Source organism: Globicephala melas, chromosome 13 (genome assembly GCF_963455315.2).
Source record: "Globicephala melas chromosome 13, mGloMel1.2, whole genome shotgun sequence".
NCBI lineage: Eukaryota > Metazoa > Chordata > Mammalia > Artiodactyla > Delphinidae > Globicephala > Globicephala melas.
The window spans coordinates 51,275,766-51,298,923 of NC_083326.1; the positions used below are offsets into that span (position 1 = coordinate 51,275,766).

The following is a 23,158-nucleotide window of genomic DNA, read 5'->3' on the forward strand; positions in this document are numbered from 1 at the left end:
AAAGTACTGTCAGGGCACCTGCATACACCCACTGTGGGGCTCAGGAGGAGATATCAAATAGAGGAAGTGAAGGGTTCATGACCTAGGTATCCCCTTACCCTAAAGCTCAGAAAACCTTCCAGGGAGGTCCAAGTTACTACCTCAATGAAAGGAAGCAGTTTGGGATTACATCAAAGGGATGGAGCTGGAGAAGAAAAAAATGGGTGTAGGGGCAGTGGATAAACAAGATAAAAAGGCTAAGTGGAAAATTGGAAAATAATTGTCTAACACAATGGCTACATTTGCATTCCAGATGGTAGCTGCACTTTCAGAAAGGTGGCTTGGCCTGACTCACAAGGGAGGTACCCACAGCCCTTGGACAGTCTGCCTACATCAACTGCTTTGGAGACTTTAGGACCATTATGGCCCTGGACACCAGGTGGAGCAATTTATCTCTTCTAGGACCCAAAGAAGCAAAGCCAGCAGCAAGGGAGGCTAGATCTGAGGGAAATAGGGGGGAGAAAAAGAAATAGGAAAGGAGTAGGAAAGGAGTAGGAAAGAAATGGAGGAGAGGAAAGGGAAAAGCCATAGAGAATGGGGTTGAAGAAAAAGAATGTTAGACGTGAAAGAGGGTAAAGTAAGAGGTGGATAAATGTGAGAAAGTGGGTAAGAAAGGAAAAAAGTATGTTCCAAAAAAGAATAAAAATCGTCGCCATCAAATGATTATTGAAAATTGCTTACCCAGCCGCACGAGATACTGTATTGTCAGAAGAATCATGTTTTCCACACTCAGGAGCTGGCTGCCAGTCAAACCTAACTGTTCCAAATCTTTGTTTTCCAACTGTGGAATCTTGTAGCAATTCACCAGCAGAGGACTCACAACAATGTCACCAACATTTCCATAGAAATAGGGTAAAGTGCCATAGCCTGCCCCAATAGAAGCAGGTCAGTGAAGTTCAACATTTCTTTTTGAGGTCCAACCAGGTATATTTGCTCAACTAGGATCAACGATGCTTAACAAAGTTCCCTGCCCTCTGAGATGGCTACCAAACAAATCACTCAAATACATCAATCCCAGGGAATTCACGCGAATGCTCTAAATTCTACCTTTTCATTAAATTAGAAGAACAGGAAGCAAAATACTCTAATTATATTAATACTCAAACTATATTATATAAGAGACATGTTAATATTATATCTCTGACATAGAGGACTGATGAGAGTTTGCAGAAACATCTCTGTACCCTTTGTAAAACTGCAAGAATAAAATGTTTTCAGATAAAATTCCTGATCAAGTTTCTTTTCAGAAAAGAAGTCAGAAAACAAACAAACAGACAAGCTACAATAACATGTGTCACTTCTTGAGGTTTTCTTTTAAAACATTTAAGCTAAATTCATTGATCAACAGCAATATTCTTCCAGTTGCAGGGACTTGGAGGTTCTTACTCTTTTTGCTATCTTAGCCATTTTTGTTGTGTTCTCTTCCTAATTGTCAGTAAACAGCCTTAAATCATCTTAGAAGTAGATAGGACACAAATGTGTTGAAAATACACCCTGTATTTGTGGTATGGTGAAGAGAACAGTCCCTTTGTGAGTCTTTCTAAAAGGCAGACACCAAAGGGTCCTCATGTTTTATGTATCTTTCCAAGGCTTAGTTGCACTGTGCATGCAATTCAAATGTTCAGTAAGAACTTCCTGACTATATGGAATTTAAACAACTGGGATTCCCCCTAGTGCCTATAGGTCCAGGAGCAGTGGATAGGGCAGTCTGATAAAGAACAGGGCTCAAAGCGAAACCATCCATGTCTGGCTCAAGCCAACTGCAAGAAACAGATAACACCTCACATAGACATACCATAAAGATCTAGTGGGCTTAAACACCCTATCTGTTTAGTCCCGAAGGTAAAGCCGGCAGTCTTCTTCTTCTGGCCTAGGCTAGCCCCCCGACGAGGGCACTCTTGATGGGGGTATGAAAGGCTCTAAATTAGTCATGGAATCTAGGGACCCCTACATTTCTACACCTCCACTTATAGAGGGCTTGGAAAGGCTCTCACTCCTAAATGCTTCCCCTTGGTTTAGATCTGCAGCTCTGGGGCCTCTTGGTTCTCCCAAGTGGGGCCTCTTTGCTGGCTCAGTTTGTTCCTTTTCTCTGCCGTTTGGCTCCCTTTGACTGAAATGAGCCGTCCCCAACCTTGTCTGCTCTCATCCACCCCTCAGTTCCCCAGCTGAAACATCACCTCTGAGATGATGGAGAGTTTGGCTGTGAACCTCTAGACTGCCCCACTAAACAGTGCTCCTTGTGGGCAAAAAGACTTTGCCTTATTCCCAACTTCTAGTCCCATGTTTAGGATATCATGAAGGAGCTGACCAATAAGTGCTTAAAGAATTAATAAGCACGATCAATGAATACCTTCATGAACACATGAATAGACACGCAGTGAAATGGAGGATTGTTCCTAGATTCCAGCAGACACAGGCAACTTGGAATTCCTTTCCTTACCTATCAGGATTACTGGTCTAACTCCTGAGTTACTCAGCAGATTTTCAGGAACAATTACAGTTTCCCCTGCAGGAATGGGTCGAGGTTGTAAAATTCCAGTTAATGGGGTCTGTGGAACTGGGGCAGATAAAAGGGACTCTGGAAAAAAATTTGTTTGACAAGAAGGATTAGCTAGGAAGGATAAATGAAATAGAGTTGAAATCAACACAGCGTTAATACTTTTAATATGCAAGTTTTATAAGTCTAATGGCTTTTTTATTAAAGTAATTTGTGTTTATTGTATAAAATAAGTGAGAAAAACAAACAAAAATATCAACCACTATCAAATCGTCTGGAGATAACTACTATTTAGCATTTTGGCAGTTTTTCCTTCTAGTTGTTTTTCCACATACAGTATTTTGGATTCTGTTTTGTATTTTATCTCCCCCCACCCTAGATTATCAAGGCATATCTACTCATTACAGAAAATGTGAAAAGTATAGAAAAGTGAGAATAAGGATAAATTCATCATTAATCAGTACTACCTAGAGGCAACCACAGTAACATACCGGCATAATTCTTTCTGTATTTATCATTTCTCTGTAGATTTTAGAATCATTTTTTAAACAAATGTAAATTTTTAAAGAACCCCGTCTATGTCTTAGCATTGGTATATTTACATTTGTCTGTGTTTCATACAGCAAGGTAGATGAGCATTTGAACATTTAATTGTAAGTACCAAATGGCCACAGCTTGGATATTATAAAGGAGAACCAGTTGGTTTTTCAGGATTCTAGTCACAGACTGAACCATCCAATTCAGAAATAATAAGTATAGGTCACATAACGAACCAGATCACAGGAGGATACATCAAATACCACTATTGGCAAAGCAAGTTCATTTATGCTCTATAATGGTGGATTGGTAGCATCATGCCCTACATAAAGAGTGGTTTATTGATACTATAGTGTAAAACAAAGACAGATGGTGAATCAAGATCCTTTGTGATGGCACATGTGCTTATAGGGATGGCAGATGTGATGCGGACAAAATATTAGCTGCTACAGTACTGGACACAAAAGTTAGTTAAGGGAATTTATTTTCAAGGGTTCATGGAAAGAACGAGAGTAGCAGATACCTTTGTTAATTTAAGGAAACTTAAAACCCATCTTCTGTTGAAATCTTACCAGTTCTTGAAAGAGGGCGAACTGCAGGAATAGGTACAACTAAACCAGATTGGGGGACAGGTGACCCAGGATACCATCCTCGGTGTCGTTTCTTTGGTGGTCCAGAAATGAACATGGTAGCTGAATACAAAAAGAAAGATGAGCCTTGTCCTTAGTCATGGAAGAAGGGAAAGAAGCCAAAGTAACATAGGACCTTTACTATGATTATACTCAGAAAGTCGAAGTCACTTTTCTAGAGGTAAAGATAAAGTTAGAAAAAGTCACACACTAACAGCACTAACAGCTGCAGGCTGTTTTACAATGTACCGTTTCACCCAGATTATTTCATCTGATTCTATCAACAACCCTGTGAAGTTGTAGGACAACTACGTTGTTATACCCATTCTGTAGATGGTGAAAGGAAGGCTCACATTTACCCAGAGTCACACACAGAGAGGAACTTTGAACCCTGCACTTTGGTCATCAAAGCCCATGGCTTTTCAAGACACTTCTTATATATTTGTTTCAATGTTATCTCCTAGGTAGGCCCACCCTTGTAGAATCACCAAGATACGTTCATCATAATTGTTCATACCAATCATAAATTTTCAAAACATTGTACGAGAAGCTAAGGAAAAACTGGGAGTGTGCTGCCAGATAATTAATCATTCCAAACTCTCTGGAGCACTTCTTCCATAATTAAGTGTTATTTCAAAACTCTAAGATGGGTATTGTACCTTGGTCTCCTGAGGCAAAGCTAGGTCTTGGTGACAAAGAGTAATTCCCTGGGCGGGCTGGAGTGGAGCTAGACGCACTGCTCTTTCCTCCATGGCTACTGTTTCCATTAGCAGCATCTGTGGTACACAAGAGGAGCCACTCAGAACAGAGTCTGGGCAGGACACTGCTTTCTGTGATGCTGCAACCATATGACAAACCTCACATAGGATTCAAAGAAATCCCACTGACGGAACAGTCCAGTTGTACAGATCCAACTACAACCAACAGAGTACTACTTTAACTAACATGAAATGTCACCCAAAATAATTTTCTAGGACCCCAAGAGATCTTTGAGAATTATTTTCAGTGAAGTCTTTGGAGATGGTGGGTAGAAGAGAAAACTTTTTTTTTTACCTTTTATCATGGAAATTTTCAAACATATATAAAAGCAGAGAGAATGGTATATGAACTATGTACCCATCACCCAGCTTCAACACTTACCAACATGTGGCCAATCCTGCTTTACATATACTCCCTATCTTTCCCCCCCCACCCACAGACACACATATGGGCTCTGGATTATTTTGAAGCAAACTCATTTGTCATATCATTTCATCCATAAATACTTTTGTATGTGTTTCTGAAAGAAAAGGACTCTTAAAAAACATAACCATGATCTTTTTTATACTTAAAATTAACAATGATCAATAATTTCTTAATATCAAATATCCCATCAGTATTCAAATTTCTCCCAATCAGCTCAGAAATGGCTTTTTACATTTCTTGTTCAAACTGGGGTTCAAAAAATATCCGCACACTGAATTTAGTTGCTATGTCCCTTAAACCTCTTTTAATCTATAGAATTCTTCTTCTTTTTCTTTCTAACAATTAATTTGCTGAAAACCTGGCAGAATTTCTCATTTCCTGTATTTTGCTGATTGGATATCCATGGTGTCATTTGATGTCTCCTCTAATTCCTAAACTAATCATTAGATATAGATGTTTGCTCAGATTCAAGTTTGATTTTTTTTGGCAAGAGTATCTCATAAGTCCTATTGTATACTTCCATTAAGAGGCACATAATGACCAGTTTTCTCTTTTCCTGTGATGTAAAGATTCATCCGTGGGTTTAAGAGTTGTCAGCCTAATCTACAAAGTTGTTCATCAGCCTCTCATCTGATGGTTTTAGCAATCATGATGATTACTGCCAAGATCCATAATTTCATTAATTTTTCTTCTATGCTGTAAAAACTTGGACTCAGTTTGTTCCAGTCTGTAATCTAAACAGAAGGCAGATTCTGCAAGAATTGTTGGACCAGAGTAAGAACAAAAGTGGTCTGGATAAATTATGATACCTAACTGTTGGAAAGTTTCCAAGAATGATAGGTTCTCCTTCTCTTTATTTTTCTTCTACCTCTCTAACCATTTCTTTTTCTTAAACACTGAAATTGTCTACGGGTCTGCCTTTAGTTCATAGCTTGCCTTACCCTACATTTCTCCTTGGCTGACACTATTTACATGGTGATTTTAACCATATGCTGGTGGCTCAACTTTATACCATTAGTCCTGTTTTCCTCCTACGATAAATTAAATTACCGTTGAGTAGCGCCACTTGGATGCCTGATGGGTATTTCAAACTCATCATGTCCAAAATTGAACTCACAATCTCCTCCTGGGGAACCTGCTCCCCTTGCTGTATTCCCTATCTCAAGCAACGGTACTAACCATTAGCCCAGAAAGATGGACGTCAACTGAAACCCATTCTTCTGTTTTACGCTCCCATTAATCAGTCAAGTCTGCTCATTTTACATCCTGAGTAGCTTTCCAATCTGTCTCCTCCTCTCCAACCTATTTTCACCCTGGTCAAGGACCTCATCATTTCTCAACCAGACTATTGAACGACCTGCAACTTGTATTCCCAACGCTTTCTTTTTGCTGCCAAAATGATCTAGCTTAAGTTAAAATAAGACCATGTCACTCCCCTGTGCCATAAGTTATAGAGTGAAATCCATACTTCTTATCCTGACCTCCTATGACCTTTCCCTTTTCTGCCTCTTGCTCACCTCCTGCTACTCCCTGAGTTTTACATTGTATGTTTCTAACGAGTCCAAACTGCTGGAAGTTCCTGCACATGTCATGCTGCTTCTTTCCTTTCCTTTTCCTTTCAAGCTCTGCTCCTGCTTTTCCCTGAATTTGAAATGTCTTTCCCCTATTCTCTGACCAGGGTTTGAACCCACGCCCCCTGCATTGGAAGCGCAGCATCTTAACCACTGGACCACCAGGGAAGTCCCCAAGAACCCGTTCTCAATTACTCCCTCAAATGCTGGGCTAACCCCCCCTCCTCTGTGCTCCCCTAGGATATTATGTATTTATTGCAGTACACTGAAAATATCTTCTTTTAGGTTGATCTCCTCTGCAAGGTTACAAGTACATTAGAGGTCAGGGACTGAGCCTTATTTATCTTAGTATCTATCCCCAGTTCCTCAGTATAGCAGGTATCCAAGAAATTTTTATTGAACAGAATCAACCTGCTTTGTCTCCCCTGTGTGCCAAATGTCATTCACTGACTCTTCTGGATGTAACACAGAAAACACAAAGCTTTGTATAAACGTGCATTATAGTAGACAGCCCCACTTTTGCCTTCAACTGGCAAAGAAGGAGCTTCTGTTTTCTTCTACCAAATTGTCAATTAAATTTCACACAAGTCTTTTATGGACTAGGTATTTACCAAATAAATATAAGTGAGGAGGGCTTCCCTGGTGACACAGTGGTTAGGAATCTGCCTGCCAATGCAGGGGACACGGGTTTGAGCCCTGGTCCGGGAAGATCCCACATGCCATGGAGCAACTAAGCCCGTGTGCCACAACTACTGAGCCCGCATCCCACAACTACTGAAGCCCGTGCGCCTAGAGCCCGTGCTCCGCAACAAGAGAAGCCACCGCAATGAGAAGCCTGTGCACCACAACAAAGAGTAGCCCCCGCTCGCCACAACTAGAGAAAGCCTGTGCTCAGCAACAAAGACCCAACACAGCCAAAAATAAATTAAAAATAAATAAATTAAAAATATATATATAAGTGAGGAAAACATCACCTGCAGCAAAAGTCTTCCCTACAACCTGCAAAGATAAAGCCAGTGGCTTCACAACATTCTTATTCCAGGTCAGGTCCTGAGCTCCACTTAAATTGATTGCAGAATTAGCTGGACTGAGAACCGGCGAATCTTTAAAATGAAAGAGGTTGTTCAAATTAGAAACTATATATGCAGGAAGGAAGTTAATTCAACAAGAGTGAGCTGAGAGAGACTATAGTAGACTATAGAATTTCAGTTTTTCCCTTGATCTATTTTAAGAAAGTCCATTTCTCTGTACATAGGTTTTATTTTCTTTTTTATGTATTTAACAAACACTCACCAGTGGGTACTACGTGCTAGGTGCTAGTTTTAAGTTTAAGCACTTTAAATATATCAATTCATCTAATTCCTATATGAACTCAATGAGGCTGGTACTATTACCTTAAATAATGGTAGCCATGTAACTTGGTCGTATGACGTGGCATCAAGGATATCATCATGTGCCATATTAAAACTGTCTCCACAGCTTCCCTTAAAGCCATATTTTAATGAGATATATTTATCTCTAACCAGATAAGTTTGTCATTTGAAAAGTGTCGTGTAAGCTAAGTCATTGCAATGTAGGGGAAAGAACTTTTCTCTGAAGAAAAGTTGCTTTAATATTTGGAATAAACTAGAATTTTTCCTTATGTAATACCAGAGACATCCAAAAGAAAATTCTTATTTGGCAGAAAAACCATATGCCATTTCAGAGGCAGGTTATGGGAGAGATAAACGCTCCAGGCAACTAGAATTTTCCGAAATGAATAAAATAGACCCCAAATCCCTGACTCTACACCAGCAGAACAGCTTAATCAGGTAACACAGGAAAGTGTCAAAGGGACTGTTAAAACTCTGAGAGTTTGAAAAACTCTGAGAGTATCCTGTTCTAAAGCGCAGGATACTGATGGTGCTACATTAGAAACTATCTAAAATATTAGTGCTCATGCCACAATGTGATTCCTGACACATCTGATCAGTGCTTATCATAAGAACTCAAAAGACTGAAATGGTTCCCTACTGGCTCAGAAGAGTTATGTGCCTCTCTGAGGGACTGACTTACATCAGGGAGTGATTTTAAGGTCTACAGGAAGAATAGAGGCCAGCAACTGCACATAAAATATTATAAAGTGACAGGAAACTGAAGACAACCTGAGTTTTTCAGGTATTAACAGAGAAACTTACAGGACAGGAATTCCAGGTAAATTTGACATGTCACTACACAGGTTGGTTATTACGTTTCAGGTCACAAATATGTTGTTTGGTGCAAGACTAGTAGCTTACTACACTAGTCTATACCTAGAATTTTAGCATATTTCTAACAGTTCAGGTGAGCATACAGGTGAAATCTGGTTAGCAAATTATAAAGGGTGGTAACCTTTTCAAGTCAATGAATTCAAATTAGCACAAACAAATATTTAAATAATAACAAAAGTGTACAAAATCAATGTACAGAAATAAATCTTCCTATATAAAAACAATGAACAACAGTTAGATAAAAGGCCTAGGAATAAGCTTAATAAGAAATGTACACAACTATATGAAGAAAAATTGATCATATTTCTTATATAATGTCTGGGATTTGTTGTAAAACATTGAGGGAGGGAGGGAGAGAGGCAGTAATACTGAAAATATGGCCATGTGTTCATAATTATTTAAGCTGGGTAATAGGTCCACAGTGATGGTCCGTGATATTATTCTCTCTATTTTTAACTTTTCATATTAAAGATTTTTAAAAATTAAAAATTTTTTCTGAAGACCTTGAAAATAGGCCTGTACAAACGTTAAGACAACCATGTTTCAGATCAGAAATATTCAATGTCAAAAAAATGCCAATCAATCTAAGTTAATTCATAAATTTAATATGATCCTAGGAAAATACCAACAGGTTTAGATATTATTAGAATTACTATTAGAATTATTAGTAAGTAAGCAAATTGTTTAAGTAAGCAAACTGATGTAATGTTGATATGAAAAAAATAAGCACACAAGAATAGCAAGAAACATTCTGAAAAATAAGAGAAATGACAAGAGGCTAACATGATGATATAAAGACTTATAAAGCCACAGTCTATAAAATACTGTGGTCCTAGTGCATTAGTAGACAAACAGAACAATGGAAGAAAAAAGACAGTAAGAAGCAGATGCAAATACACATAAGAATTTAGTATAAGATAAAGGTACCAGCCCAAAGCAGCAATGAAGATGAACCATTCAATAAACTGTGCTGTGGCAATTGGACATATAAGAAAAAAATTAAGTTGGATCTACAACTTACACCAAGTACCAAACAAAATCAAATGGACCAAAAGTAGAAACTTAAAAACTGAAGCTACAGAAATAATAGGAGAAAACATGGGAGAGTCAATTATCACCTTGAAATGGAAAAGGCCAAACTATTGTTCAAAATGCAGAAGCCATAAAAAATTTATATATTCAGCTACATAAAACTTTAAAAATTCTGTATGACAAAACACACTATATATGCAAACAGTAGCTAGAAGAGAGCTGGAGTGACCATACTAATACCAGAAAAAATAGACTTTAAGAAAATATTATTACTAGAGAAGAAAAAGGACATTTTATAATGATAAAAGTGTCAATCCACCAGGGAGACATAACAATTATAAAAATATAAACATATAAACAACAGAGCCCCAAATTCATGAAGCAAATCCTGACAAAACTGAAGAGAGAAATAGTCAATTTGATGATAACTGTTTGAGACTTCAGTACCCCACTTTCAATAATGGATAGAATAACTAGGGAGACAGTCAAGAAGGAAATAGAAGACTTGAGCAGCACTATAAACCAATTAGATGTAACTGATATCAACAGAACATTCCCTGAACAAAAGCAGAATATACATTCTTTTCTAGTGCACAGGAAACAGTCTCCAGGATAGACAATATGTTAGGTGATAAAACAAGCCTCAATAAACTTAAAAGAATTAAAATCATACAAAATACAATCTCTAACCTCAATGGAATCAAATGAGCGATCAATAACAAGGAAATTTGAGAAATTCACAAATTTGTGGCAATTAAACAATGCATTACTAAATAACCAATAGATCAAAGAAATCACAAGGGGAATTAGATATCACTTTAAGATAAATGAAAATGAAACCACGACAACTGAAAACTTATGAGATACTGTTTAAAAAGTGCTTAGAGGAATATTTATGGCTGCAAATGCCTATATTAAAAAGGGGGACTTCCCTGGCGGTCCAGTCAGTGGTTACGACTCAGCACTTTCACTGCCATGGGTCCCTGTTCAATCCCTCATTGGGGAACTAAGATCCCACAAGCTGTGCAGCATGGCCAAAAAAAAAGGAAGAAAGGGCAGAAGATCTAAATAGATATTTCTCCAAAAAAGACATACAGATGGCCAAAAAGCACATGAAAAGATGCTCAATATCGCTAATTATTAGAGAAATGCAAATCAAAACTGCCAAGAGGTATCACCTCACACCAGTCAGAATGGCCATCATAAAAATGTCTACAAACAGTAAATGCTGGAGAGGGTGTGGAGAAAAGGGAACCCTCCCACACTGTTGGTGGGAATGTAAACTGGTACAGCCACTACGGAGAACAGTATGGAGTTTCCTTAAAAGACTAAAAATAGAGTTACCATATGATCCAGCAATTCCACTCCTGAACATATATCTGGGGAAAACCATAATTTGAAAAGATACATGTACCCAATATTCATTGCAGCACTATTTACAATAGCCAAGACATGGAAGCTACCTAAATGTCCATTGACAGATGAATGGATAAAGAAGATGTTGCACATATATACAATGGAATATTACTCAGCCATAAAAAAGAATGAAATAATGCCATATGCAGCAACATGGATGGACCTAGACATTATCATACTAAGTGAAGTAAGTCAGAGAAAAACAAATATCATATGATATCACTTGTATGTGGAATCTAAAACAACGATATAAATGAAATTGTTTACAAAACAGAAACAGACTCACAGACTTAGAAAACAATTTATGGTTACCAAAGGGAAAGGTTCAGGGGGAGGGATAAATTAGGGGTTTGGGATTAACATATGCACACTACTAAATATAAAATAAATAATCAACAAGGACGTACTCTATAGCACAGGGAACTCTACTCAATATTCTGTAATAACTTAAATGGGAAAAGAATCTGAAAAAGAATAGATATGTGTATATGTATAACTGAATCACTTTGCTGTACATCTGAAACTACCACACATTGTAAATCAACTATACTCCAATATAAAATAAAAATTTTAAAAATAAATAAATGAAAAGGAAGAAAATCTCAAGTAAAAAGAAGTAAGAAAAGTAAACTAAACCCAAAATAAGTAGAAGAAAGGAAATAATAAAGACTAGAGCAGAAATGAATGAAGTAGGGAATAGAGAAACAATAGTGAAAACTGGCAAAACCAAAAGTTTGTTCTTTGAGTAGATCAACAAAATTGACAACACTTTAGCCAGACTGACCAAGAAATAAAGAGAAAAGATGCAAATTACTAAAATCAAGAGTGAAAAAGAGGGCATTGCTAGCAAACTTACAGAAATAAAAAGAATTATAGAGGAATACTATGAACAATTGTATGCCTTTGTTATGGACTGAATTGTGCCCCTGTCCCCACAAATCATATGTTGAAGCCCTAATCTCTAGTACCTTAGAATGTGACAGTATATAGAGTCCTTAAAGAAGTAATTAAGGTTAAATGAGGTCATAAGGGTAGAGTTCTAATCTAATATGACTGGTGTCCTTTAAAAAAGAGGAAGAAACAACAGGGATGTGCATGCACAGAGGAAAGGCCATGTGAGGATATAGCAAGAAGGCAGCTGGTTATCTACAAGCCAAGGAAAGAGGCCTCAGAAAAAAAAAACACCCTGCTGCACCTTGATCTTGGACTTGCAACTTCCAGAGCTGTGAGAAAATAAATTTTTGTTGTTTAAGCCACTCAGTCTGTGCTATTTTGTTATGGCAGCCCTACTTAACTCATAAAGACATCAAATTAGATGACTCAGATAAAATGGACAAAAAGGAAATACTAAGGAATACACTATAAAACTACTAAAGCTAATACATGAATTAACCAAAGTTGCAGGATACAAGATCAATATACAAGTCAATTGTATTTCTATGTACTTGCAATGAACAACACAAAAATAAAATTAACATAAACGTTCCATTTACAATAGCATCAGAAAAAATAACTACTTAGGAATAAATTTAGTAAGAGAAGTGTAAAACTTATACTTTGAAAACTATAAAACATTGTTAGAAGAAATTTTTAAAGACCTAAATAAATGGAAAGACATTCCATGCTCATGGATTGGAAGACTTAACATTGTTAATACAGCAATACTCCTCAAATTGTTTTACAGATTCAATAGATTCAGCAAGCCATACCAAAATTCAAGCTGGTTTCTTTGTAGAAATTGACAAGTTAATTCTAAAATTCATATGGAAATGCAAGAGGCCCAGAATAGCCAAAATCATCTCAAAAAAGAAAAGCAAAGCTAGAGGATTCATACTTACCCATTTCAGAACTTCATACAAAGCTACAATTATCAATCAGTGCAGCACTGGCATAATGAAAGATGTACAGATCATCGGAATAGCATTGAGAATCCAGAAATAAAACCTTACATTTAATGGGCAAATGTATTTTGAAATGAGTGAGTGCCAAGAAAATTCAATGTATTAAAAAATAGTCTTTTCAACAAATGTTATGGGAAAACTGGATATCCACATGCATAAGAATGAAGTTGGACCTCTTCCTCACACCATATATAGAGATTAACCAAAAATGGATTATAGATCTAAATGTAAGAGTTAAAACTATAACACTCTTAGAAGAAAACATAGCAGTAAATCTTCATGGCCTTGGATTAGGCAATGGTTTCTTAGATGTGACACCAAAAGTACAAGCAACAAAAGAAAAAAAAAATAGATGAATTGGACTTCATCATGATAAAAAAAAATTTGTGCTTCAAAGGACACCATCAAGAAAGAGACAACTCATATAGTGGGAGAAATATTTGTAACTCATATATCTGGTAAAGGACTTGTATCCAGAATGTATAAAGAACTCTTACAACTCAATAATAGAGAGACAAATAACCCAACTGAAAAATGGGCAAATGATTTGTAAGACACGTCTCCAAAGAAGATGTACAGATAGCCAATTAGCACATGAAAACATGCTCAACATCATTAGCCATTGGAGAAACACAAATCAAAACCACAATAAGATACTACTTTACACCCACTAGGATGGCTAAAACAAAACAAGACAGACAATAACAAGTGTTGACCAGGATATGGAGAAATTGGAACCCTCACACATTACTGGTAGGAATGTAAAATGGTGCAGCCACTTTGGAAAATAATTCCTCAAATGGATAGACACAGAGTTACCATATAACTCAGCAATTCCACTCCTAGCTATAAAATGAGAGGGAAGTGAAAACACATGCCCATAAAAAATCTGTACCCAAATGTTCATAGCAGCATTATTCATAATAGCCCCAAAGTAGAAACAACCTAAATGTCCATCAACAAATAAATGGAAAAATAAAATATGGTATATCCATAAAATGGGATATTTCAGCAGCAAAAAGGAATGAAGTACTGATACATGCTACAACATGGAGGAACCTTGAAAACATTACGTCAGGTGAAAAAAGCCAGTCACAAAAGGCCATATGCTGTAAGCATGCAGTCAGAAAGCACCGTTAGGCATTAGGTAAGGTCAGAGTTAACTTTCCAAAATGTAAATCCTTTTCTGTTATTCCCTAATCTTTACCACCTTGCGCATGCTTCTATTCTTGAATTTATCAGGTATGGTGACATTGGCATATTCAGCATTTAACACTAGTGGTTTTGATTATTTGGGAGCAGCCCCAGTGTCCAAAATGCAATAGCCTGTGATCTTGCTCAGACATGAATCTGAACCGCAGGCTGTTGTGCAGAATCTGGTGCTTAGATAGTGAGTAAGCAACTGATTGCCCAGCATCTGTATCTCACCAAGGCCTGATTATCTCTACTAGTGAGTGACCTTTTAAGCACTGGAGGATTTGCAAACTTGGAAAATTCCTTGAGCAAGTCACAGCTCTATGCTCTATGTTGTAGGAGTTTGTAATTTCCTATTTTTGCCACTAGGTCATGAGCTCCTTGAGGGCATTCCCAGCTCCTGGCACAATGTCTGCCACATCATGGTTAAAGAAATAGAGTGGAAAAAGAGAAGCCAAAACGACTTCCTTATCTTCTTTACGCAATAGTTCAATAATTCTCTGTTAGTGCAAAATCACTGGGGGGCAAAAACTTTCTAAAAAAGGGAGCAATGTGGACCTCCCTGGTGTCGCAGTGGTTAAGAATCCGCCTGCCAATGCAGGGGACACGAATTCGAGCCCTGGTCCGGGAAGATCCTACATGCCACAGAGTAACTAAGCCCGTGTACCACAATTACTGAGCCTGCGCTCTAGAGCCCACAAGCCACAACTACTGAGCCCGCGTGCTGCAACTACTGAAGCCTGTGCGCCTAGAGCCTGTGCTCCACAACAAAGAGAAGCCACCAAAATGAGAAGCCCACGCACCGCAACGAAGAGTAGCCCCCGCTTGCCGCAGCTAGAGAAAGCCCACTCTCAGCAACGAAGACCCAACACAGCCAAAAATAAAACAAAATAAATAATTTTTTTAAAAAAGGCAGCCATTTAAGTAGCAAGCTGAAAGAATCTGAATTCTGGTTTTTTCACTTAATAACTCTTTTTTAAAAAAGCCAAATATTAACCTTTTCTGAGATTCTGATTCATGATCTGCAAAATGGTCCTAAAACCTACCTCTCGGTAGCGATTAACATATTTAGCAAGTGCCTAGAACACAGTAGATATTCAATAAATATTTGTCTTGCTAAATCTCAAGTGTTTTCCAGATGCTTGAGAGCTTAAATCTTTACAAGCTCTCTTTTTGCCCTTGGCACCTGTATTAAACTTAGCCTACATAATTTGCTTCTTTCCTGAGTAAAGTACTCTAGACCTATTTTCACATTCAGACTGCAATTAATGTTCTTCTAATAAGACACAATATTTCTATTAATGCATGCTGAGGCTGCATCATTTATTTGCCAGCCATATTTTACTTTTGACTCAAAAAGTAGTATTTAATTAAAACATGATAATTAAAACACAATTACCCCTATAATTAATGTTAAGTCAGATATCTTCCTAACCTGTTCTTACACTATTCATTTTTTAAACAGCTTTATTGAGGCATAATTGACAATAAATTGCACATACTTAAGGTATGCAATCTGATGTTTTGACATATGTATATACTTGTGAAACCATCACCACAGTCAAAATAGTGAACACATTCATCACCTCTAAATCTCCTTGTCATCCCTCTTTCCTGCGTTTCCCTTGCTGTAAACAATCACTGATCTGCTTTATTTATTCATTTGGCCATACGGCTTGTGGGATCTTAGTTCCCCAACCAGGGATTGAACACCGGATCCCAGCAGTGGAAGCGTAGAGTCCTAACCACTGGACTGCCAGGGAATTCCCTGAGCTGCTTTAGATTAGCTTGCATTTCCTAGAGTTTTATACAAATAGAATGATATTTTTTTCCTTTTGTCTGGCTTCTTTTGAGTGAATTATTGCCTTAATCATTTTGAAATCCATCCATATTGTTATGAATATCAATAGCTCATTACTATTTATTGAGTTGTATATAACAATTTATTTATCTGTTCACCTGGATAAACATTCACCTGGATGGACATTTGGGTTGTTTCCAGTTTTTGGCTATTACAAATAACGCTGCTATGAACATTTGTGCACAAATGTTTGTTGCATATACTCCTTTTCTCTTGGGTAAATATCTAGGAATGGAATGGCTAGACTATCTGGTAGGTGTATGTTTAACTTTTTAAGAAACTGTCAAACTGTTTCCCAAAGTGGTTTTACTATTTTACATTCTCAGCAGTGTACAAGAGTTCCAATTCCTCCACACCCACACCAACATTTGGTATAGTCAGTCTTTTAATTTTAGCCATTCTAAGTATGTGGAAAATCCCATTGTTGTTTTAATTTGCATTTTCCCAATGACTAATGGTGTTAAGCATCTTTTCATGTGCTTAATTACCATCATATATCTTTTGTGCATTTTAAAAATTAGGTTATTTTCTTATCATTAAGTTTTCTTTTTTTTTTTTTTGCTCCGGACGCGCAGGCTCAGCGGCCATGGCTCACGGGCCCAGCCGCTCCGCGGCACATGGGATCCTCCCAGATCGGGGCACGAACCCACGTCCCCTGCATTGGCAGGCGGACTCTCAACCACTGCGCCACCAGGGAAGCCCCCCACCCTTTTTTTTTCATGTTTTTAATGCTATTATAAATGGTAGTTATTTTAAAAATCTTAATTTCTGATAATGCATTGTTGATATATAGAAGTACAATTGATATTTGTATATTGATCTTGTATCCTGCAATGTTGTTAAACTCAGTTTAGCATTTTTGTAGATTTCATCGGATTTTCTCCATAGAAAATCTACTATGAATAAAGACAGTTTTACTTCTTCATTTCCAAATTGGATGTCTTTTTTTTTTCCTTGCCTGACTGCACTGGCTAGAACCTGCAGTACAATATTGAACAGAAGTAGTAAGAGCGGACATGCCTATCTTGTTCTGATCTTAGGGAGAGAGGATTTAGTCTTTTATCACTAAGTATGTTAGCTGTGGGGTTTTTTGCAGATGACCATGATCAGGTGGAGGGAGTTCTCTTCTTTTCCTAGTTTGTTAAGAGTCTTTATCAGGAATAAATATTGAATTTTGTCAAAGCTTTTTTCTGCATCTGTTGAGATAATAATATGGTTTTAGTTTAGTTTGTTAACATGGTAAATTACATTGATTGGTATTCAAATGTTAAACCAATCATGCATTCCTAGGATAAACTCTACTTGGTCATGATATATTATCCTTTTAACATATTGTTGGGTTCAATATGCTAAAATTTGCTTACTAAATTTTGTATTTATTTCATGAAGGATATTGGTTTGAACTTTTCTTATAATGTCTTTGATTTGGTATCAATGTAATGCTGTCTAGAATGAGTTAGGAAGTAGTCCATTCTCTTCAATTATTTGGAAGTTTGTGTAGAACTGGTATTATTTCTTCCTTAAAGGTGGAATCTATCAGTAAAGCCATCTGGGCCTAAAGGGTTGTTTTTTTTTAAGGTTTTTGTAGCTATTTTATTTATTTATTTTTTAACATCTTTATTGGAGTGTAATTGCTTTACAATTGTGTGTTAGTTTCTGCTTTATAACAAAGTGAATCAGCTATACATATACATATATCCCCATATCTCCTCCCTCTTGCATCTCCCTCCCACCTTCCCGATCCCACCCCTCTAGGTGGGCACAAAGCACAGAGCTGATCTCCCTGTGCTATGCGGCTGCTTCCCACCAACTATCTATTTTATATTTGGTAGTATATATAAATCCATGCCACTCTCTCACTTCGTCCCAGTTTACCCTTCCCCCTCCCCGTGTCCTCAAGTCCATTCTCTACATCTGTGTCTTTATTCCTGTCCTGCCCCTAGGTTCTTCAGAACCATTTTTTTATTTTTTAGATTCCATATATATGTGATAGCATATGGTATTTGTTTTTCTCTTTCTGACTTACTTCACTCTGTATTGACAGACTCTAGGTCCATCCACCTCACTACAAATAACTCAATTTCCTTTCTTTTTATGGCTGAGTAATATTCCATTGTATATATGCACCACATCTTCTTTATCCATTCATCTGTTGATGGACACTTAGGTTACTTCCATGTCCTGGCTATTGTAAATAGAGCTGCAATGAACATTGTGGTACATGACTCTTTTTGAATTATGGTTTTCTCAGGGTATATGCCCAGTAGTGGGATTGTTGGGTCATATGGTAGTTCTATTTTTAGTATTTTAAGGAACCTCCATACTGTTCTCCATAGTGGCTGTAACAGTTTACATTCCCACCAACAGTGCAAGAGGGTTCCCTTTTCTCCACACCCTCTCCAGCATTTATTGTTTGTAGATTTTTTGATGATGGCCATTCTGACTGGTGTGATATGATACCTCATTGTACTTTTGATTTGCATTTCCCTAATGATTAATGATGTTGAGCATCCTTTCATGTGTTTGTTGGCAATCTGTATATCTTCTTTGGAGAAATGTCTATTTAGGTCTTCTGCCCATTTTAGAGGGTTTTTTTGTTTTGTTTTTTTAGGAAAGATTTTAACCACATTTTCAATGTATTTAATAGATACTGGGCTATTCATGTGTATTTTCATGTAAGCTCTTCATGTATTCTCATGTAAGCTTTTATAATTTGTGTCTTTCAAGGAAATTGTTCATCTCATCTAAGTTGTCAAATTTATTGGTATAAAACTGTTCCTAACATTCCCTTATTATCCTTTTAATATCTTTCAAATCTACAGTGATGTCACCTCTCTCATTCCCAATATAGGTAATTTGTGTCTTCTCTTTCGTTTTCCTGTCTGGTTAGAGCTTTATCAATTTTACTGATTTTCTCAAAGAAGTAGTTTCTGGTTTTATCAATTTTTCCATTGTTTTTCTGTTTTCTGTTTCACCGATTGCCACTTTGACCTTTATTATTTCCTTTCTTCTCTTTACTTTGGTTTTAATTTTGTCTTATTTTTCCTAGTTTTTTAAAGTGGAAGCTAAGTTCATTGACTCAAGAGATTTCTTCTTCTCTAATACAAGTTTAGTGCTATAAATTCCCCTCTAAATACTGCTTTAGTGGCATCCCATAAATTCTGATATGTTCTTTTTTCATTTCCATTCCATTCAAAATATTGCTAATTTCCCTTTTGATTGATGGATTATTTACAAGTGTGTTATTTAGTTTTCAAATTTTAGAGATTTTTCAGAAATCTTTCTGTTACTGATTTCTAGTGCAATTTCACTTTGGGCAAAGAACATTCTTTGTACTATTTGAATACTTTCAAGTGTATTAAGACTTGTTTTATGGCCCATAACCATGATAACATAATTATTTCTGTTCCTCTGTATGTAAAATGTCTTTTTTCTCTGACTTGGTAAATGTTCTATGTGAACTTGAGGAGAATGTGTATCTTGCTGTTGATACGTGAAGTGTTCCATAGATGTCAATTGGGTCAAGTGGGTTGATACTGTTGTTCAGATAATCTATATCCTTATTGATTTTCTGTTTACCTGTTCTATCAATTGTTGAGAGAGAAGTACTGAAATACCTAGCTATAGCTGTGGATTTATGTATTTCTTAAAATAATTCTATCAGTTTTTTCTTCATGTATTTTGAAGCTCTGTTGTTAGGTGCATAAATGTTTAGGATTGCTCTGGCCTCTTGATTAATTGACCTCTTTATCATTATGAGGTTACCTCTTTAATCTTTGGTATTATTCTTTGTCCCCAAATCTATTTTGCCTGATACTAATATAGCCACTCAAGGTTTCTTTTGACTACTGTTAGCATGGTAGATTTAAAAAATACTTTTACATTTTACCTGTTTGTGTCTTTTTATTTTAATTGTATTTCATGTAAGCAGCATAGAGTCAGGTCTTACTTTTTTCCAATCTGATAATATTTGCCTTTGAGTGGGGGTGTGTTTTTTATTTAAAAAATTTATTATTATTACTTTCATTGGGCTGCACCACACGGCTTGCAGGATCTTAGTTCCCTGACGAGGGATCAAACCTGTGCCCTCAGCAGTGAAAGTGTGGAGTCCTAACCACTGGACTGCTGGGGAATTCTCTGAGTGGGGGTGTTTAGATCATTTACATTTAATGTGATTCTTTTTTTTTTTTTTTTTTTTTTGCGGTACGCGGGCCTCTCACTGCTGTGGCCTCTCCTGTTGCGGAGCACAGGCTCCAGACGTGCTGGCTCAGCGGTCATGGCTCACGGGCCCAGCCGCTCCACGGCATGTGGGATCTTCCCAGACCAGGGCACGAACCCGTGTCCCCTGCATCGGCAGGCGGACTCTCAACCACTGCGCCACCAGGGAAGCCCTAATGTGATTCTTCATGTGGTTCTTTCATCTTGCTATTCATTTTCTAACTTGTTGCATCTATTTTTTGTCTCCCTTTTCCTCTTTTCAGCCTTCTTTTGGGTTAATTAAGTATTTTTATGATTCCATTTTATCTTCCTTGTAGCTCATTAACTATAACTCTTGGGTTTTTTAGTGGTTGATTTAGGGTTTATAGTATATATCTTAACTTATCACAGTCTAACCTCAAGTGGCATTATACAATTTCATATATATATAGTACAAGAATTTTACAATACATTCCATATCTCCCCTCCTGGCCTTTTGCTATCGTCATGCGTTTTACTTTTCCATACATTATAAACCTCATAATATATTATTATATTTGTATAAGTCAATTATCTTTTAAATAGATTTAAATAATAAGAAAAAAATGTATTTATTTACCCAGGTAGTTACCTCTCTCAGTGGTTTTCAATCCTTTGTAAAGATTCAGACTTTCTTCTGTCTGGTATTATTGCCCATCTATATGAGTGACTTCCTTTAGCATTTTTTTATGGTGAGAATCTGCTGGTGGTGAATTCTTTCATATTTTGTATGTCTGAAAATATCTTTATTTTACCTTCATTTTTGAAAGATATTTTTGCTGAGTATGGAATTCTAAGTTGACAGTTCTTAGCTTTCAGTACTTTAAAGATGTTGCTCCTCTGTCTTATTTATATTGTTTCCCATTAGAATATAATGTCATGTTTATTTTAGTTCCTCTGTACATAACAGAAGAATTTTTCTCTTGCTGTTTTTAAGATTTTCTCTTTATTGTTGGCTTTAAGCAATTTTATTATGACATGCTTTGTTGTGGTTTTCTATATATTTCTGTGCTGGGGATTCATTGAACTCCTTGGATCTGTGGGTTTATAAGTTTCATCAAGTTTGGGAAGTTTCTGTCCTTTATTTCTTCAAATATTTTTTGTCTCCCCCACCCCCACTCTTCAGGCACTCCAGTTTCAGTAGAAAAAGCTGCTTGTAGTTGTTCCATAGCTCACTAATGCTCTTTTCAGTTTATTTTTTCTCTCTGTGTTTCACAGGGGACGGTTTCTATTACTATGTCTTCAAATTATTAATCTTTTCTTCCCTAGTGACTAATCTGTTGTTAATCATATCCAATGTATTTTTCATTTCAAGCATCGTAGTTGTCACCTTGAGAAGTTCATTTTGGGTCTTTTTAATATTTTCAATGTTTACTTAATTTTTTGAAAATATGAGATATGTTTATAACTGTTTTGACATCCTTTTCTGCTAATTCTGACATCTGTGTCAGTTCTGGGTTAGTTTGATTGATTAATGAGTCTCCTCAATATTAATTGTGTTTCCCTGTCTCTGCATGCCTAGTAATCTTTGACTGAATGTCAGGCATTGTTAATTTTATCTTGTAGGATGCTGGATATTCCTGTAAGTACTTTTTCTTCTTCTTCTAGTTTTATGGAGATATAATTGACATACAGCATTGTATATGTTTAAGGTGTAAAGCATAATATTTGACTTACATACATCATGAAATGACTACCACAAGAAGCTTAGTGAACCTCCATCATCTCATATACACACAAAATAAAAGAAAAAGAAAAAATCTTTTTCCTTGTGATGAGAACTCTTAGGATTTACTGTCTTAACAACTTTCATATATATAATACAGCAGTGTTAGTTATATTTATCGTGCTGTACATTACATCCTTAGTACTTATTTACCTTATAATTGGAAGTTTGCCTATAAATATTCTTGAGCTTTACTCTGGAATGCAGTTAAATTACTTGGAAACAATTTGATACCTTTTTTTCTTTTTTTTGCAGTTTTGAGGTAGTGCTCAGTCTAGGGCTAAGTATTCTCTATTACTGAGGTAAGACCCTCCTTAGTATTCCAACCAATGCCTGATAAATTGTGAGGTTTTCCTGTCTAGCTGGTGGGAACAGTCCCTGGCCCTGGCCCTGTGTGAATGTTCCCTCTCATCCTTTTGGATGGTACTTTTTACCAGCCCTGAGTAGTTTGCTCACATGCATACATCAACCAGTACTACGCTGAAAATTTCAGGGGACCTTCTGCACAGCTCGGGCTCTCTCTCTCTGTGCAGCTCTCTCCCTTCTGGCACTTGGTGCAATGAACTCTAGCTGCTTTGGTCTCCCTTCACTCTCAGTTTCTTCTACTCAACTTAGGGGACCTATTGGGCTCCACCACAGTTCCCCCTCCCAGCATCATGGTCTGGAAACTCTCCAAGCAGTAAGCTGGGAAAATGGTAAGACTCACATTTACTTGTTTCCCGTTGATCAGGAATCAATGTCATTTGTTGCCTGATGACAGGGTCTTAAAATATCGTTTTTCATGTAGTTTTGTCTTTTTTTTTTTTTTTCTGGTTGTTTCAGATGGGAGGGTAAATTAGTCCCTTTTTATTCATTTTGGCCAAAAGTGGATATTGAGTTGATCTCTATGGATTTTTCAACCCTAGTGCTCCTCTCTCCTCTTCACATTCCTCCTGCCTTGAAATTTGAGACACAGGAACATTTTACAGAATTCTAGGTAGAGATCAATATCACCTATGTTTAACCCAGAAATTGCCTAATAAAATTGCCACTAGTGAGCAGAGAAAGTTCAAATTCTGCTTTTGTTACCTTCTAGCTGTAGTTTG

General features: G+C 36.9%; 1 protein-coding gene across 5 annotated transcripts in view; it reads right to left on the reverse strand.

Moving 5' to 3' along the window:
* The window catches only part of GREB1L (GREB1 like retinoic acid receptor coactivator), a 262,317-nt gene that overhangs the window by 66,965 nt on the left and 172,194 nt on the right, over window positions 1-23,158 (reverse strand). For 2 of the 5 annotated variants that reach the window (XM_030842583.2, XM_030842582.2), the window contains exons 8-12: window positions 7,433-7,561; window positions 4,362-4,478; window positions 3,646-3,765; window positions 2,480-2,617; window positions 721-906 (exon numbers count right to left, since the gene is read on the reverse strand). In XM_030842583.2, coding sequence (XP_030698443.1) covers window positions 721-906; window positions 2,480-2,617; window positions 3,646-3,765; window positions 4,362-4,478; window positions 7,433-7,561 — 690 coding nt within the window. The remainder of the gene's footprint in view (window positions 1-720; window positions 907-2,479; window positions 2,618-3,645; window positions 3,766-4,361; window positions 4,479-7,432; window positions 7,562-23,158) is intronic. The other 3 variants (XM_030842585.2, XM_030842584.2, XM_060310347.1) reach the window with 2 other exon arrangements.